The sequence below is a fragment of the Zonotrichia leucophrys genome, chromosome 10 (assembly GCF_028769735.1).
Source record: "Zonotrichia leucophrys gambelii isolate GWCS_2022_RI chromosome 10, RI_Zleu_2.0, whole genome shotgun sequence".
NCBI classification, from domain to species: domain Eukaryota; kingdom Metazoa; phylum Chordata; class Aves; order Passeriformes; family Passerellidae; genus Zonotrichia; species Zonotrichia leucophrys.
Genome location: NC_088180.1, coordinates 5,909,534 through 5,927,750, shown reverse-complemented (window position 1 = coordinate 5,927,750; position 18,217 = coordinate 5,909,534). Strand labels below are relative to the sequence as shown.

At 38.2% G+C, this 18,217-nt stretch overlaps 1 protein-coding gene across 1 annotated transcript in view; it reads right to left on the bottom strand.

Moving 5' to 3' along the window:
• LRRC49 (leucine rich repeat containing 49) overlaps positions 1 to 17,542 on the bottom strand; it is a 39,816-nt gene extending 22,274 nt beyond the window's left edge. Inside the window, exons 1-8 of the mRNA XM_064722387.1 lie at positions 17,465 to 17,542; positions 16,849 to 16,911; positions 16,390 to 16,477; positions 14,080 to 14,179; positions 13,304 to 13,507; positions 11,919 to 11,985; positions 9,853 to 9,996; positions 5,906 to 5,967 (exon numbers count right to left, since the gene is read on the bottom strand). Of these exons, the coding sequence (XP_064578457.1) occupies positions 5,906 to 5,967; positions 9,853 to 9,996; positions 11,919 to 11,985; positions 13,304 to 13,507; positions 14,080 to 14,179; positions 16,390 to 16,477; positions 16,849 to 16,911; positions 17,465 to 17,518 (782 nt within the window). The 5' untranslated portion in view covers positions 17,519 to 17,542. The remainder of the gene's footprint in view (positions 1 to 5,905; positions 5,968 to 9,852; positions 9,997 to 11,918; positions 11,986 to 13,303; positions 13,508 to 14,079; positions 14,180 to 16,389; positions 16,478 to 16,848; positions 16,912 to 17,464) is intronic.
• Between the last annotated feature and the right edge of the window lie 675 nt (positions 17,543 to 18,217).

Sequence of the window (18,217 nt, the reverse complement as noted above, 5' to 3'; positions counted from 1 at the left end):
CCATATTCAGAAATATAATAGATGTATTTGCCATCAAGGGCAGCATGAAAGACCTGGAAAGTAAAAGGAGAGAAAGCCAACCACAAATATCACAGAATGATCCTAGGTGTTTGAATCATCATTAATATTGGAAGTAAAACAACTACAAAAGATTCATAATCTTCAAAACAGATTAGACCATTAGTTTGAATTCAGACTACAAACTCTAACCAGCTGGCTTCTTAGAACACATCAGATTTGGTTACCTGTCAAAAATAACTGACCTGTGTAAAATGCATTTAGAGATGTATAACCTCTGTAGTGGTCCTTTCATTAAAAATGAAATGTGAAAAGAAAGCAGCTCAGATATTTAGTACTTTTAAACATCAGAGAACTATTTGACTGGATTTTAATACAAAAAGCTGAACATTTATGGTAATAAATAAGACTCCCTAACATGTTTACAATGTTAGGGAGCCTTATTTATTACATAAATGTTCAGAATGGTATGTATGACACTGCAGCATCCTAATGTCCTTTGGCCTTCCAAAGCCAAGTCTGCTTTAAGTCAAGTCAGACCTTAAGTATGCCCTGAGCTGAGTGATCAGGAAACACATGCAGTGCAGATGTTCATTTCAGAGACTGTCACTGAATAAACTGCAAGAGCTATTCTGGTGCAATTGGTGCAGATGCAAGGAGCTCCTGCACTGTACAAAGGGCACAGCAGAAAAGTGACAGGAAAGAGGAAGATGTTACTGCCTTTGTGCTTAGTGCATGAAAACAACCTAAAAACCCATGGAAAATTAACTGTGGGTAGATTGTGACAGACAGTGGAAATTCTTAAGACATCTGAAGAACTGGTTGTTTTGTACATGTATTTAAAGCTTGATTATTATTTTCTGTTTCTTTTTATGATCCTGCTTCCTTTCCAGAGAACAGCTTATGGAAGCACATTTTTGGAAGATCAGTCTGACATATTACACAAAATATCTACTCAATATGTCCTAAAGATAAAAGATAGTTTTCCCAAATGACACACAAGTTAGTAAAGCAAACTGAAACATGTTAGAAAAAAATACCCCACAGTCTGAATTTCCATTGAGCTAGAACACATTTTGCTTGAAAAATATGAAAATCTTTGGTCTTCAAAATTATTTTAAAGTATATTTGAAAGCATTAAATATATTTATTCTGAGTACTTACTACTAAACATTTAACCAAACAGTACTTCTTTCATTATATATGATTTACAGATTTTTAATAAAACCAATTTCTTCAGGAAATGACAGAAAAGTTGAAAGCTTGCTAGTGTGTTCTCAAGACCTTCCACTTACACATACTGCTGTGCTTTGAAATTCTCACTGCTTCAGCATGCCAGAACATTCACTCTGGACCTAAAAACAGATGTGCTTGCTTTATCCTGCTTTTAGCTGCCCTATTAGCAGATCAGTTTTAGAAAGAAACAGTAGTGCAAAAAACTGTTTTCACATCTTTTATATGCATACAAAAACCATAAGCTTTAGAAATTCCATACAGAAAAGTTCAGATACCGTACTTGTCACACTGTATCCTAATCTATTGAAGTTGGAGGGAGACGACCCACCTTGCATTGGTCAGCCATCGACTCCACTTGATTGATCAATCAGTCACCTTTTATAACAGTGTTAATCAAGTTCATGCATATTGCAAAATCTGAGCTCACAATAGGTCAGAGATAACATACCAACTCCACCTTATGTTTCCAATACCAAGATTTGGGTTCTCAAAATTATTCTTGCTTTCCCAAAACAGCCAAAGATAGAACATCCACTTGTTATGAGAAAGCTGCCTGAGAACTCTGATGTGCAAGGCTCTCAAGGCCTTCATGTTTGTCACTTTTACCTGTAATTAAAAATAACCTGAGAACCTCTGCTGTTCACAGAAACAGGCTGTGAGAACCTGCTCCTCACAGCTGCCTTCTAGGCCATCCCTGAAAAAATCTCCAACACTAATCCTAAACTAATTAAAGCTTTAATGTGCTGCATTCCCAAACAGATTGCACAATCTACAACCAAGCTTCTGCTGCTTCCCAGCCTGCAGACTGCTGGGACAGAGCCCCGAGGTGAGCACCCGGCAGGAACCAGAGGCCACATCCCAAGGCTCTGTCTCCAGCCTCTGTTCCCCACAAAGGAGATTGAACCCGCTCAGGAAACCCAGAGCGGCTCTGAGGGTGCTGTGTCCCACGGCCTCAGGCAGCCTTCTCCATGCAATGTCTGATTCTCTTTACCAAAGATCCCCTCCTGCAGGACACAACCACCTCTCATTCCTGTGCTCCTCTTACATAAATTATCTTTGCTAAAATTGACATTTCAGCAACACAGATATAAGTCGCAAATTTGGGCTAAATTGTCAGAAAGTGTTTTCTGGAAATCTTTTGAGAATAGATCAGTTTTCCATCTTTGTTGATGCTCCAAGTCCTGCATCCAGCTCTCCCCTCTTCCAAAGGGACTCAAAGCCATTTCTCACATCAGAATGCAGCAATTACCTAACAGCACAGCACTCTGGAGCTCAAGCTGCACCAGTGAAACACATCCACAGGACACAGGAATATTTATCTTCTGTTTTAATCTGCTTTTTAGGGAGACAATTGCTCCTTCTCTAGGCATTTGCATCAACTTTTAAAAGCACATTGCACAAAGGGGAACAGCTCTGGAATAGAGAAGGAAGGCAACATACTTACTATGGCCTGAAAGAACACCTGAGAGGGAACTCTGTTCAAAAATACCCAAAGAAGAAAACTTGTGTTTTTCCATGTCTCTAACTACTGAACTACCTATGAGAGCAGATGTAACTACCATCAACCTTTCATTCCCCTTTACCTGCTGTTGTTCAAGCATTTAACAATGCATTTATAAATTTTCATCTTGCTGAGTAAAAAGTTACTTTCTTGTTTTTATTAGGTTAAGAACATTGCTTCTCTCAGGTTTCCAATTCAGCAACCAAATGAAGAAGCAAAATTACATGAGCTTGTATCCAACTCATTCCATATGCCTAGATTAAATGAAAAAGCCGACATAGTGCTGACCTGGACAGCAGTGTAACACTGAAAATATGTATTGTGCTTCCAAGATTAAAAAATGGTCTTCCCTGGTTTCACATGTTCAAACACGAGCAATAACCTTCTTTCTGATTCTCTGTGGCAAATCTTGCCTGCAAATGTTACTGCAATCTCTTCCCTGTGCCACATGACAATTTAAAAATGGGATTTCTCTCATTTCTTTATAACCAGTTCTATATATGGCTATTGCCTTCAGCCATCAGGTATAAACACCTTCAGAGTGTAACTAAGATTGTTTGGGCTGAAGCCAAAAACAGGACTTCCTTTGTTTCCTGTCAGCACCAAGTTCAGCTTTAGCTTACATTATCTTGCCAATATATCCTTCTTTACCAAAAGTTCTGCAGAGAAGCAGCAGCATTCTGAGCCCTTCTCTGAAGCATGAGGTAAAAAGAACATAGTGATTAAACCCATGGTATATCCTCATGCCTAAAATAGTGACAATTTCTAATGGCATTCTTGAGTCTTCTACTGAAATATTAATTCAATATGTCAGCATGTGTCAATTTAAGACTCAAATATTTTCACTGAAACAAAAATAGAGACAAGAAAATCTTTCCATGGAAGCATTACTTCAGAAATGCTATTTTAAAAAAATGAACATTAATGAAGCATTGCAATGAAATGGTAACAAATATATTCAAGTTCTGGCAATTTTGTTGTTTGTTTTCATTTGCAAGGTTTTTATTAATGCATCTACAGATAAATTAATTAAGAATATTGGTGCACCAATTTGCTTGTCAAACAAAATTCAGTTGTATAGACAGAGTAGTTTTTAGGAAAAATAATTTTTCAAATTACCCTATGGCCCAGAGCAAATGGGCTAAGTGACTCAAAAGCATACAAAACCATTTAAAAGGGTGTAGGAATGGTCAGAGAGAGCACAGCAGTTCACTGGTTGGTTGTAAAGAACTTCCTCAGTCAGTTCAAAGAGTACCAACCCAAGCATCAGATCACAGGTGGTCAAGAATATACTTAAATATATAATATGTAATAACTTCCCTGGTAGAAAACATACCTACTACATAACTCTGAATAAGGAATTACAGAGAGTTTTAGCCTTCAGAACTGCTATATGTAGCAAAAGCTTATTATTTTAAAAAACTCTAAGCTGAATGTGATTAAAAGAAATTTTTCATTTGTGTGGTTTAAAATAATGACTGGTAAATAGAGAGTTAAAGATATCCACCCACCTATCTACCTACATGCATATACAGAATTCATAGAACTGCAATATCTTTTGTTTAACATTAAGATTTTTTGATACCTATTCCAGCTGCAAACTCAAACTAAATGAACTATTTCCATATATGTTCTAGGTAAGTATTTGTAGCTTATCAGAAACCTAAGCAATAGACCAACTAAAGCCCCCATGGATAAATGACAGAATTTTTAATATAGTGCCAAGAAGAAGCTAGTGATCACAAACTTTGAGAAATCTGTCAAAACCTCACAGAAAATTCCAAGCATTTTTCCTTCTTTCAACACTCTAGAAATAACATGCATTTGCATAAAACAATATGTGAAAGCAGCCAGAAAGCTACAACAAAAGGCACCAAGTCCATATAAAGACAGGGCAATTTCCTGACTGCAGTGATGCTCTCTGACAGCCAGGGAGCCAAGCTGCTGCAGTCTCCTCCTTGCTCCTGCCAACCTGAGACTTTTTTTAGAAAGCCAGAAACAAAGGCAAGTCTCAATTCTGGAAATGATTCAAAAGCAGCAAAATGCTAACCCCCTCTCTTCACCACGCCAAATTAAAATTTAAAATAAAAAGACTAGCAAATTAACTAAGGGAAGAGCATAAGAAAGACTCCTGCAGTTCATCTCTGAATTGTTTTTAAGTGTTTAACAGCCATGAGTATTTAAGATGTACTGCATTTGTACTTTAAGAACCTAAGAAACACAGACAAGTAGGTTGGAGCTGTCTGCAAGACACATAATGCAGGTGAATTTAAAATGTTTGAGTAGCTGCTACAATAAAAGCTCCCACTAAGTACATTCTACAGAGAAAGCAGATACCACAAGAATAGCATGGCATTTCCAGTAATGAGAACATGAAGCATCTTCCCCTACCCCACATTTAATGATTGGATTCTAAACAAAGAAAGCTGTTGGTGATCAAGGGATTAAAAAAAGGACATACCAAAGTGAAGATAATGCAGGCACTTAGGGTTTTTCTCAAATACTGGCATGAGTATAAAGGCAGACTTCAAAAATGCATTAATATGAAAAGGCACAGAAGACAAACATTTCTATTTATAACAAAATGCTCTTAGTTACTTGAAACTATAGAAGCCCAGCTTTGTGAGTTGAGCTATTTTGCTTCTGCCATCTGGTCTGAAAGGGAATCATGAATATACCTTTCAGACTTTATTAATACATGGACAAGTAAAATACAGGCATGAAATAATTTACCCATAGCAAGCAGAATCTGACTCAGCAATTTACATAACTCCAGAAATTCAGTGATGGAATGTTAAATATAACTTGTACCTTGCATCATGCTGCTTTAACAGACAACTAGGTTAACAGCAAAACAACGTATTTACAAATCCACTTTTAATTTTGACCACTATAAACAGTATGACAATCAATTAAATATATGTTTCTTGCTAGAATAGTCATAGTATAACTACATTTAAATGCAAAGGCTTTCAAGAATTTTTATACTTAAAGTAGAAAATACACAATGGCATGATTTTTTAAATCTGATATGTTAGGGGAGGAAAAAAGGATCTGTACTCACAGTGTTTGAATTCAAATTTTCATGAAATACAGCTCCTGTAGGATACTTCAAATTACTGATAGGAAGCAAACTACTATTCCCCTTACCTAGAAATATTGTTGAAGCTGAGGAAGAGACGCTGGAGACAGGGCAAAGTATCCACATCTTTCTAGAAAGAAAAGATAGGCATAAATTCAGCAGATGGAAATGGCTTTTGAGCCTCTTTACTTGGCCTGATGAAATGCTTTCATTTCTAAATGCTGTAACCTTGCTGCAACATTGATTTGTGTTGAACGTGCAGCTCCATCTCTCCCTAATGCAGACTGCAAGGGAGGGTTTCAGTGCAGATCCCACTCTGCAGAACTCGCTGCATCACTTGCAAAGCAAATCGTGTTAAAGGAAAGGAGGATACTGCTGCTGCTTTCTGAACAGCCTTTTGGGAAATAAGCCAAGGTGCTCTCTCAGCATTTAAGCTGCAGGATAAACATGCTTAAAAAAAAAAAAAAAAAAAGCTTGCTGAAATAAGGTTTTTGAGGTGCAATACAGCAATACAGCAGTGCAATTAGCACTGCAAACAGCAGTGACTCTCCAGTCAGAGAATGATCTGAAGGACTCTGTCACCTTCACAACCTTCACAATTAACATTTAGAAGAAGGTATGAGTTTACAGAATAAGAAACTCTAAATTTATTATTGCACTAAATGTCTTTGAAGTAAGTTTCTTAATAGCAAATATTTAGAAGATCAAACTTGATTTATGAAAAATACATCCATATCAGACAGACAGCACAGTCTGCAGGGACTCACAAGCCATTCACACCTAACCCCTCAGTTCTGAGTCTGCATCCCTAACAATGGCCACACTCCAACTTGGAACCACAGGATACAACCCTGGGAAAGGGAAAGGAGCATCAGAGCTCAGTGTCTTGATTTTAGCCTAGATCTCCTCCTCCCTTCATCAGATTTCTGACATGTCTACATAGCAGCCCAGAACAGTTCATTTCAAAGAGGTAAACAAAGGCAGCTCTAACAAAGCCTGCAGCTCCTATTAATGAAACACTGAATTTAAGCCAGCAAAGCTGCTGAGAGTCACCACTGGATAGGATGACATGTTAGAACAAAGGGATTAAGGGATCAAGCCTGCAGGTGCAAAACTCCTGGGTCAGAGCTGTCCTGAGTCCTCCCAGGTCAGACATGGAAAGACTGAGTTCACAACAGGTGCATTTGGGTGTCCCCTCTGTCCCCAAGGCTACTTGGTGTTCATGCCTAAAAGGGTGGCACACATGTGAGGACAGGCATTATAGGGTTGTGCACTGTAACTCTTAAGCAGCAATGATTTCAACTAATCACTGGGGAACACAAAGAAATTACCCAACAAGACAAATTTCCTAGCATGATGTGTTGCTGTCTTGTAAAACAAGTTTCAAATCTTACAGGTGCAGCAGGAAAATCCCAAAAACCTCCAGCTACTTCAATTTTGATACAAAGTCTTATAGTGAGGGGGACAGAGGGCAAGAGTTCTTTCTTGAAGAAATGGTGAACACCTTGACCAGTCCTCCTTCCAGTTTATGATCAAGCTGCAAATGACAAAACCCAAAATTCTAAATTTTTAGTACCTCAAATTAAACAAGCAGGTCAGTCTTTCAAAGAAAAACATAGATAATCTTCCTAACAGAGACCCCAGCTCACAACTGGATGGAAAAGAAGTAGATATTTCATAACTCATGGGATGCATAGATCTGTGCTTTTGATGCCATGTGAGACTCTTTGTCAGCATTTCTGTTATTCTGCTATTCTCCTGACAAGTCAGACTGTCTGAATGCACTTCAGTCCTGTAAGATGCTTCTGCTATAAACCAAGCCCCAGGACTGCCTCTGCAAATCCTGCAGCTTTGAACCAACTACAGTTCATTCTTACAAAAATAACTGCTTATGATTCAAGGATTTTCAGTCTATAGTGAAAAGCTCAAAAACTGTCCCTAAACTGGTAGTCCAAGGCCAATGGATTGTAAAGGATGATGGCAGATTTAATTTCTCAAACCAGCTACAATCCAGCTGGATAACTTTAGTTACTCAATACAGCAAACTGCAATGGGTAGAGCGTTCAGTATGGAACCTTATTTTTGTTTCACAAATGAGATAATTTTTCCTACACAAGAACAATACACTTAGGGCAGGTCAAAGGGATGTATGTGAAAAATAAGGAAGGTTCACCAAAATAATGCAAAGTTATTTAAAACAGACTTATTTTTAAAATTATTTTAGAACAGCAATTTATTTTTAAAATTGAGTTTAGATTCTTTCATTTGAAGGAATAATCAAGTTTAAAAAGCTTGATTCATGATGAGCATTGTCACAGTAAGTGAGTAACTAAAGCACAGTAACCAAATTCTTTTCATGAGCTTAGGGATGAATCTTTTGCAGCTAAGAGCTACAGCATAACAACATCATGATTAAAATATCTCCTCCACCTGCACAGTCAACCACATGAACCTAAAGTTCATCTTAAATAAAATATAACCCCCCTCCCTCAGCTACTCAAGTGCTCCAGAAATAAACTATCTTGGGTATTCTTTCCATAGAATGAGATATTTCTTTCCATATTTCTGCATTTTTAGTAATTTCCTGTTGCAGCAGAATCTGAATTTCCATACAAAAGGAATGTAGTTTTCATTTTAAATAAATCAAACAAATATAAGAAACACATGCACATTATTGTACACACAAAAAAAAGATAACACCTATCATTAACATATGAAAAAATATTTTATTTTACTGGCCATATTTACTTAGAGTTTTAAACATTATGTGTCTTAGACACAGAGTTAGTGCCATACTTGCTAAAAATAACATTCAAAGAAAAACAAAACAATCCACACTCACAAAACTGCATTTCATTAGAATTTAATCAGAGTAAAAACCCAAAAAGATACCAACAAAAACAACAGTTAAAAACCCCCACAAGCCAACAAGTAAAATAAATATTTCCCTGAAGAGAACATCATCTTCTGAAACACTGTCTCTGCCAGGAAACACTAAAGCATTGAGATGCAGCACAGACTCCAAGTCTGTAAGTCACTAATTTAAATTTCATGCTGACTCTCCACCTATGGCAGCAGAAAGCAAGCAGAAAGTACAAGTTGCACCTGAGAGGACTGAAAAGGCAGAAGCTACAAGCAAAGAGAATTCTAGGTAACATCAATGACACAGGAAGGTACAGTGACAGAGTCAGCAATGAGCAGAAATTTCTCATTTTTAAGATGTAAAAACAATTCCTATTTGGCAAACAGCAGAAACCGAAGAAAAGAAAGGCTCAGCAACAACAGGGGACCAGGAACAAGAAGAATTATGCAGGCCAGAGAAAGGGAGCTATCTAAGTAATCTGCTTTATTTTAAAAAGCTCTTGCTTGAATAATCCACTTGCCATACCTGAACTACAATTCAAATTGCAAAGTGAAAATCTTAATTTTTAGAGTATGAAACTTAAAATGCTGAGTTAAAGTTTCCATTGGAAAACTCTGCTCTTACAATCAATACCTTTTTTTCTCTGCATTTGCCCCAGCAACATTCTTAAGATGAAATTTAACATGGCCTTATGGCTTAGCTAACCTACAGAAAGTGAGATTATTTGTTTCTAGAACATGAACTTGTATGGAAGAAGAGTATCTAAATCTGCATGTTAGAACCACAAAATCTCTTCCCCTCCCTCCCCAAGGAACATCATGTGCTTTCAAGATTTGAAACACTCCAAGTCACCATGGAATCACAGCATAGTTTGTGTTGCAAAGGACCTTTAAAGATCCTCTAAGTCCAGTCTCCCTGAACACATTCAACGAAAATAACACTAAAATGAAAGTGTTTGTTTCACCTTTGTGTTGTACAATTAAGTATTGCAGCAGATAAATATAAACAACACAATATGAGGAAACACGAGATGTCAAAAATCTGAAACACTGATATTGTTTAAAGAAGCTACAGTTACCATTCATTTTGCCAAAAACAAATAAAAGGAAATGAAAAAAAAAAAAAGAGAAGGACAAGAGTTTTTCTCCTTACTATAGCAGAGACTTGATTGTGACGGAGGTTGAGCTCTGTGAGTGAATCCAGTCCATTCAGGTTCTCTACAACAGTGAGGAGGTTTCTGGCAAGGTTTAACACCCTCAGTTCACTTAAATGACTGATGTTTTCTATTTTAGCAATCTGTCAGAGACACAATAAACATGCACACTGTGCTTTATATGGATATAAAATATACATGTATATATGTGACATGTTTTCTAAAAGTATACATGAACTATGAGCTTCATACAATAGCATGCCTGTGTTTCTCTAAACCATGATACTTGTTCTGGATCTCTGAGGATTCACCCATATTTGTCTTGCCATCCTGCAATTAAACTCAGTCAACATTTCCTTCTATCCCATCAGAAACCAGGTTATTTCAGCTGGGCTGCTCTGTAGCAGCAACCTTGAAGACACAAAACCACAGCACTTATCTTCCACCACACTCACTTATCTTCCTAGGATTAGAAAAGGGAGGGACCTAACAACTCAATTACAGTAGACAGGCAGCTGGCAGATGCTTGTTTTTATACTTGATAACCTATTTTAGAGACTCAGGTGATAATGACAAAGCAAAAGAAAAAATAGAGGCATAGAAAGAGCAATAATAGCTAATGCTCCTTAATTTTAGTTTCTATTTCTAGAAATACCATTGTATTTTACAGAGGCATTGATTATTGCTCTGGTGGTTCAGTATGGGTTTGCTACTGCTGTTAGTATTTCCCAGTGATCCACACAAGGCTCTCTATCCAGATAATTATTTCTCATGGCAGTGTGGATCTGTCCTCAGCACCTCTGCAGAATTTATGCCTGACTTGCACCCAAGGAGAAGGACAGCCCCTGCATGAGGGACAGCAGGGCACTCTCAGTGAAAACCATGCTGGGGGGCAGAAAGAAGCCAGCAGGTTTTCCTGTGGAAAATACTTGAGCAGCCCCAAGGTTTTGGCAGTGCAAAGAGCTACCAGTATGTACCATTCCCTGCCAGTCAGAAACAGCATCTCTGCACCACTGTGAGCCCCTTTAGCAGCCATGCCCAGGCACTCCATCCCTTCTCCAGGAGAACAACAGTGCCAAGGTGCAGAGCAGTACAGAGTGCCTGCAGTCACTGACAGGGAACTTCCTGCTGCTTTGCACCAGGGCAGGTGTGGCCATGCCACTCTGCACAAAGTGTCCAGCAGCTCCTGGAACAGGAGAGGTAAGGGAGATAGAATTTAACAGTTTGAGAACTTCCCAATTTGCTGGTAATTTCCATATATCCATACACATGTATGTGTACATGATTGGAATATGCTGCTATAAGAAATATTTCAACAATTTCTCAGTTAAAAAGCATACAAAAGTAGATAGCAAAGCCAAAATTAAATAACATCTTAAACCTTTGATTCAAGGTGCTTAAACTTTTGATTCAATTGCTAATTAAACTGTCCATTTATGTGTATTTTATACGAAAATACTACAGCAAGAGGAACAGAAAATAGCCCCATTTAAAAGATATTTATACAGAGAGACTTTTAAAAGCAACCCCAAGAGCAGACAGTTGGCATGAAGAGCACAGACCTCTGCTGATTTCTGCCCAGCTAGAATGCCACAGTCTAGAATATTAATCCTGGTATTTCACTGCCATTGCAAAGATAATGATTTCATCAGCAACATATAGAAATACTCTTTATCACTTTGCTAAGCTTTAAGATTAACTCTTCTGAATTGCCTGTTTCAATTATGCATGCACACATGAGAGTACACCAGCTTTTCATATGGGCTATTAGGTAAGGAACAATACAAGCTATTATCACTTCTTTTTGGATGTTTCAAATAATACTTATATAATAACAAAAAGAAATTAGGACACAAGTCAAAGTCTACTTGTAAACACTAACATGTAAAACATCATTCCAAATAAACATCATGACACCTTTTATTAACTTACTGACTTCTGGTGACCTCAAGAGCTGCAAAACTTGCTACCAGTTCCCTTTCATGAAACAATATTTTGGTGAAAGACACAGCAAATACAGGATGCCTACTCTATAAACATAAGCAGCCAGGTTATTTTACCATACCTGATTTCCATGAAGATCTAAAACATCAAGGTTTTTTAGGTTCTCCAGATTTGAGATCTTCTTTATTCTGCAAGATTTCAATTATGACAATTATTTTTAATATTAGATTAAAATAATCTTTCATTTTCCAGCTGATACAAAATAAAGCCTTTTTTTCCTAACAAAAGTAACAGAAATACAACATTTTGAACCATGAAAAGAAAATTTATAAATGAGTATAACTTTAAGACTATCACCTTCCTTTCTGACTGTCAATAATTCAATAGCAGCAGAATTTATGTGGCTCTTCTAGAAAAAGAAAAGGATGGAATGCTTGCTCCACTGCAAACCAAAGTCAAAAATTTCATTGTCTTAAAACCTCTCTGTCCTGTCATGTTTTGTCAGATTCCAAACCTAGGCTATTACACACCCAACAGCATCATCTACTGGCTGATGACATTAAATACATGTATCAAGCATTTGCTTTGAGAGTAATCAAAGCTCACACTCAGGCCAAGCTGAAGCAGGTTGGTACAACTCTGTCTGATGTGTAACCACTCACTCACTAGTGGGCCAAGTCCTATCTACCTCAACACCACACTTGTAAGGTAAACTGCACCCAGGGTGGTTATGATAAAGAAAAGAATTTCTCAAAGCACTTGAATATTGTAGTATCCACAACCCCAACATTTTACTATAAACAAAAGTGATTTCTACAGGTGAGATTTTTAATACAAAAGCTCCTAGCTCTAGTAACATATGGCACTATTGAAACTTGTCAGTTTTGAGCACAGGCTGAATTAGGAGGTACACCCTTTATAATCTGCACATAGCTGAAATCTGGTCACTAGTTCTCACTGAATATAAGAAAATGAGGAAAATTTTAAAAGTCAGAGCACAACCTTTAGATGTATGAGCAATTCCACAGATACATGTATTAAATTATTAAAATTAAATTATTAAAATTAAAGGCTACAAGACTAAAAGCAATAAATAAGCATTAAAATCCATGACTCATCTGTCTGGTATGTTTCCCAGATAAATATATCAGGCAGAAATATTTTTATAGGTCATAAATAATTAATGAAGACTACATTTGATCTGAAAAGACATTCCAAAACATGTCACACAAATCTAAGAACATATTTAATAATCAATCAGAATAGAAGATTATATGGGAACATGTGAAGTACTTTGGAAATGTTGCTTAAATTTACTAAGAAAGAAGCTCTGACATCACACAAAATCTGTGTGCTTCTTCAGTGGGATCCCTGACATTTAGCTAATCTTAGGGCAGGTCTCACTGGTATGACAGCAAAATCACAAACTGAAAACTGTATCAGAAGCAAAGGGAAATCACAGTTGCTGCACCACAGAGTGCCCTAGTTAGGTTTTATTATTTTTACCTGTTCTTTCCCAAAAGAAGGACTCTCAGGGATCTCAAAGTTGAAACCCCACTTATCTCTTCAATCTGATTATCATATAAATCTAAGAAAACAAGATGGTGAAGATTAGAAATATTTTGGATACGAGTTATAAAGTTATGCTGGAAATTCAAAAGACGAAGGTGATCTTCCCCATCGATAATTGGGCACACTGTCAGTTTTTGCCTGGAAGAGAAAAGAGAAAACAGAATACACAAGTAAGTAACAATTCAGTAATCCACCTTCTGCTCACCCACTCTGACTGAACAGAAAAAACTATATTATCTTGGTTAAGACAGCATTAATTAGGTTTGCTAATTAAATTTTATCGATAAAGCAGAAACTCCTGCCAATTAAAAAATTAACCTGAAAACACAGCTGAAATACTGGCAAAATTTTCTGAACCCCTCCCCTCTCAGAGATTTGCTTGTTACACAGAAACTACATCGAAGTTTTGTGTTGTGGCCACACTAAAATTCCAACAGATGTGGCCTCACACTCTGTTACGTTTTCCTTCAGCTATCACATGAACAGCCTGTTCAGGTCAGAAATCTGCCTGCCTCAGGGGACAGCTCTGTAGAAATACTCATCACAAGGACACTCTCAGAGACTTTCTCCATGGAACACAGCTCTTCTCTCAAACACACACACACAAACCCAACAATGCAATCCCACCACTGACTGCAGCCATCAGTGGGCACTCTGGTCACTTTAGCCCAGGGCTGGGGCTCTGGGGCGTGTGCTCTGTCACCTCTCACCTTTCCAGGCTAAGTCTGTCTGAGTTCAGGATTTTTTCTTCAGCAGTACGTTGCAGCACAGGAAATGATATTGATGAACTGCTCCCAAAATTTGTGTTATCTATTGGAAAAATCATACAGAGAACACATGAACTATTGCTCTGTAGATGCATGTCTTGAACTGCAGGTGATAAAAGCAAAATTTTCTTTCTTATAAAAAGTAAAGCATGAAAATGCTTTTTGCCTCCATTCAGTACTGTGATTTATCAGTTTCTTTCCTGATATTATGACTACATCCCTCTACATCCTCTTTCCAAAGCAAATCTATTTCTTTGAGATTTTTGTCAACAATATGTTGTAGGCAGATATTTTGTAAATGCCTTTATTTTGATTAGAATTACCCAATGATATTTTAACATAAAATTGTAAACTTGTTTCACAGTTTCAGTATCTGAACTTAAAGAAGGTATTACCCAACTTAAGATGAATTTAAAAAGACACAGATCAAATAGATGTTGATAGAACTAGAAAAATAAAACATCAAATACTGAAACACTCCCAGTGAGCCACAAATAAATGCAAAGTCTTTCAAAGGTAAATGCACACAATACCTAGTGATCATTGGTATTTCACTCCATTATCAAGAAATAGGCAGCCCTTGAAAGCATATTCATAAATTCATCCTCATGCATTTCAATAATATACAAGGAAAAAAGGGAGGTTGTCTAAAAATACCTGTAAAATTAATCAACAAATGTGTTCTGTGAGCTTTGGCTTATTTAAAAAATGATCCACTGAAAAATATTGGTCAAAAATAGACCATTGTGCATGCACACTACTGAAAATACAGGCTTGACTTCTGTGTGCTTGCCCTTTTTTTCTTCTTTCTTCAAATAAATCAAATAAATTAGCAAGGAAAACATGAAATCTGCAATAAACAAGATAAGTGTTTTATTACCATAGCAACGAGTCCATTGTTGTGTGAAATATACTATTAGCTATCTGTTTGAGTAAAACAATTTGTCAGTCAATTTACAAGCTTTTCAGTGCTACTCTTGAATTTTATCATTAGCTACTCTAACAACATTCTCTATGCATCCTTCAAAATCAAAACTGTTAAAAAGTCCCCAAAATATTAAAATCAATTAACATTGTTGCAAAAATCTTACTTTAGTTGTGTCACAGGTTTTTAAGCCCATAAACATAAGACCAGAAACTTAAAATTATCAGTCTGAAACACGACAGGATAGCAGTAAAGTGACTTTTTTCTACTGTCATCCTCCTAAAGGCATGTAAAAGATCCCTATTGCTGCCCTTTTCTGAAAGAAAGATTTATAAAAAGCATTCATTTCAATGCCTGTATTATATTTTTGAAAGAGATTTTTAGTGGTTTCCTGACAATGGTCTATGGACCTGTCTTAACACCCAAAGGGAGTGCTAGGAAACAGCTTTGTAAGGCTCCCAGTAAAATAGAGAGAAACTAATGAGAGGATTCCACTGTTACCTGAAGCATGTGAACTAAAAATGTGGCTCTCTTGTCATGCTCTGGATTTTGTAGGGGTGTGAACAGAAACCTCCCCAAATCCTGACAAAGACCCTGTGCTCTGCTTCAACACCAAGCCAGAAAGTTCTGTCAGACTGGATGGTGCTGGGAGATAGAGCCGCTTATTACACACCAAAGGACTTCATACTGTTAAAAATCAAACTGCAGACTTAAGTTTACTCCAGAACTTGCACAGTATCCAATTCTGAATGGCTGCTGGCCTTCAGTTTGTTACCAGACTCAATAAAGAGTTGCCATGATAACTAAATTAATCTTCTACTCACACCAATCATAGGCAAGCAGCAGCACAAGGCAGAAGTGTTCTTTCCAGTCTCTTCCAGACCTCACCACAGTTAGCAGTGATGGCACCAATATCTTGCTTGGCAAAGCCAAGAGCATGCAAGCACAATTGAAAAACTCTCTCTCAATACCACTGTTCTAAATTAGAAACTAATTTTGTCTAAACATATTAAAATGTTAAACATCCAGTAAAATGTTACTTTAGACAATAGTGTGGCTATTGAGGGAATACAGAGTAGGCCACTTGATAGGTTGTGGCTTTGTAGGTAGAAGAAAACATACTCTTCCATAAGGGGGAAAAAATAGGATGAAAAAAAGCCAAGCAGCGGGTTCAGGCCATGATGCAACAGTAATTACATTGAATTACTGTAGCCAAGTAGGAAACACTGTCACCCTTATATTCTCTAATAATGATACAATCTTTCCTTACCTTTTAAAGAACAAAACAGATACAAAAGACAAACAAACCAAACTTTATGGAATATTACCTAGTCTTCCGGAGTAGTTTTTTTCCAGATCATGCTGCAGAAGCCTATTGTGGAAAGATGACTGCTCTTTATTTATTCTGAATTCAAACTGTAACACAATATTATAGACAAATGTTAGGAGTTTGCAAATGCAAATAATGTCTTTACACAAATACAGCCTCAGTGCTAACAGCTCTCAGGAATTACAGGAGAGAAGTACAGATAGAAGATTAAGAAATCATATATATATGAGATATAGATATATATATATATATATATATAGTGCTTATGGCAGGCTACAGTACAACCCTATGTTTTTAATAGGATTAAATAAAATAAAAAAATACTATCAGATACATTAGATATTGTAAGTCAACAAATGAGTCCTGAAAAGGTAATTTCTATTTGAAAGCATACAAATTTGTCTGTATCATACAATTACATTTGTTAATTCAGCTATCCAGAAAAGGTAATAATTACCGGTTTGGTTTTTTCTGGTATTGAAGAGGTCTGGATGACCAGCTGGAGACCACAATTATTAACCTGCAAATTGGAAGAAGATGAAATTAAATGCTACCTTTCTCAGAAATATCAATACAATTGTTGATTGCAATATTGATATTACATGTCCACAGAACTGCTTTTTAAACAATAAAGCTATTTTCAACAGGAAAACCTACCAAGAAAGGAACTATTTTGCAAAATACTATGAAGAATACATCACAGCTCTAAGTAACATGAATTTTTTCATTTACAAAAATCACACTGGTTTAGCTTTAAAAATACACTGAAAGCGTGACTTCCACAGGGATACATCTCTCAGTGTGAAGAAAACAAGTATTTACATTTTATCACGCCTTATATGTTCAAAAGACAAAACATGTTGGTCTTTCAGCTAGATTTATGCGACAAAACCGAGACATCTCACTGGAGCACAGAACCGAGTGGCTCATCCATGCACCTCCCAGCACGGCACAATGATGTCGGGGCGCTACCGCCCACCGGCACCCCAACCCTGGCAACACCTACCCCGGCACCCCAGCCCCGCAGCACCCACCCCGGTGCCGCCCCGGCACCCCAGCCCCGCAGCACCCACCGCTGCGGGCGCGGCCCCCGGGCCCCGGCCGGGCCGGCCCTTGCTGGGCACCATGGCCCGCTGCCCCTCGGCCCCGCACGGCCCTTGCAGTCCCTGGCCCCGCGCCTCATCGCCCCGCAGAGCCCGCGCCAAGTCCCACGGCCCCACGCCGCCCAGCGCCTGTCAGAAGTGGTGCCACAGTACCGACGGACACGCCGCTCCGCCCCAGCCCCCGTCCGGGGCGGCTCCCCCGCTGGTCGGGACCGCGAGGGGCGGGAAACCGTGAGGGGCGGGAAAAGGGGACAGGGACGGACGGACGGATGAACGAACGGGTAGACGGATGGATGGATGGATGGATGGATGGATGGATGGATGGATGGATGGATGGATGGATGGATGGATGGATGGATGGATGGATGGATGGATGGATGGATGGATGGATGGATGGATGGATGGATGGATGGATGGATGGACGGACGGACGGGGCGCTCTGTGGTCGTCCTGCTTTGCGCGGTGTCTCCCACACCCCACCGCCTCACAGTAAAAAGCACATATTATGATTGTATTTTTCTAAATTCTACAAACAAGTGGCTCTGTGTGGAAATCCGTGACAAAGCCAGAAGCGGGATGGCCCCTGTCGTGCCTCAGGAAATTTTCTTTTGTGGGCATAGAGTGGTCACCAAATGTGACAATCACAAAATGTGACAGTCAACATGTGCAAGCTCCTGGTGCTGATCCTGCAGCAGCTCCTGGAGCCCAGGAGCTCGCATGATG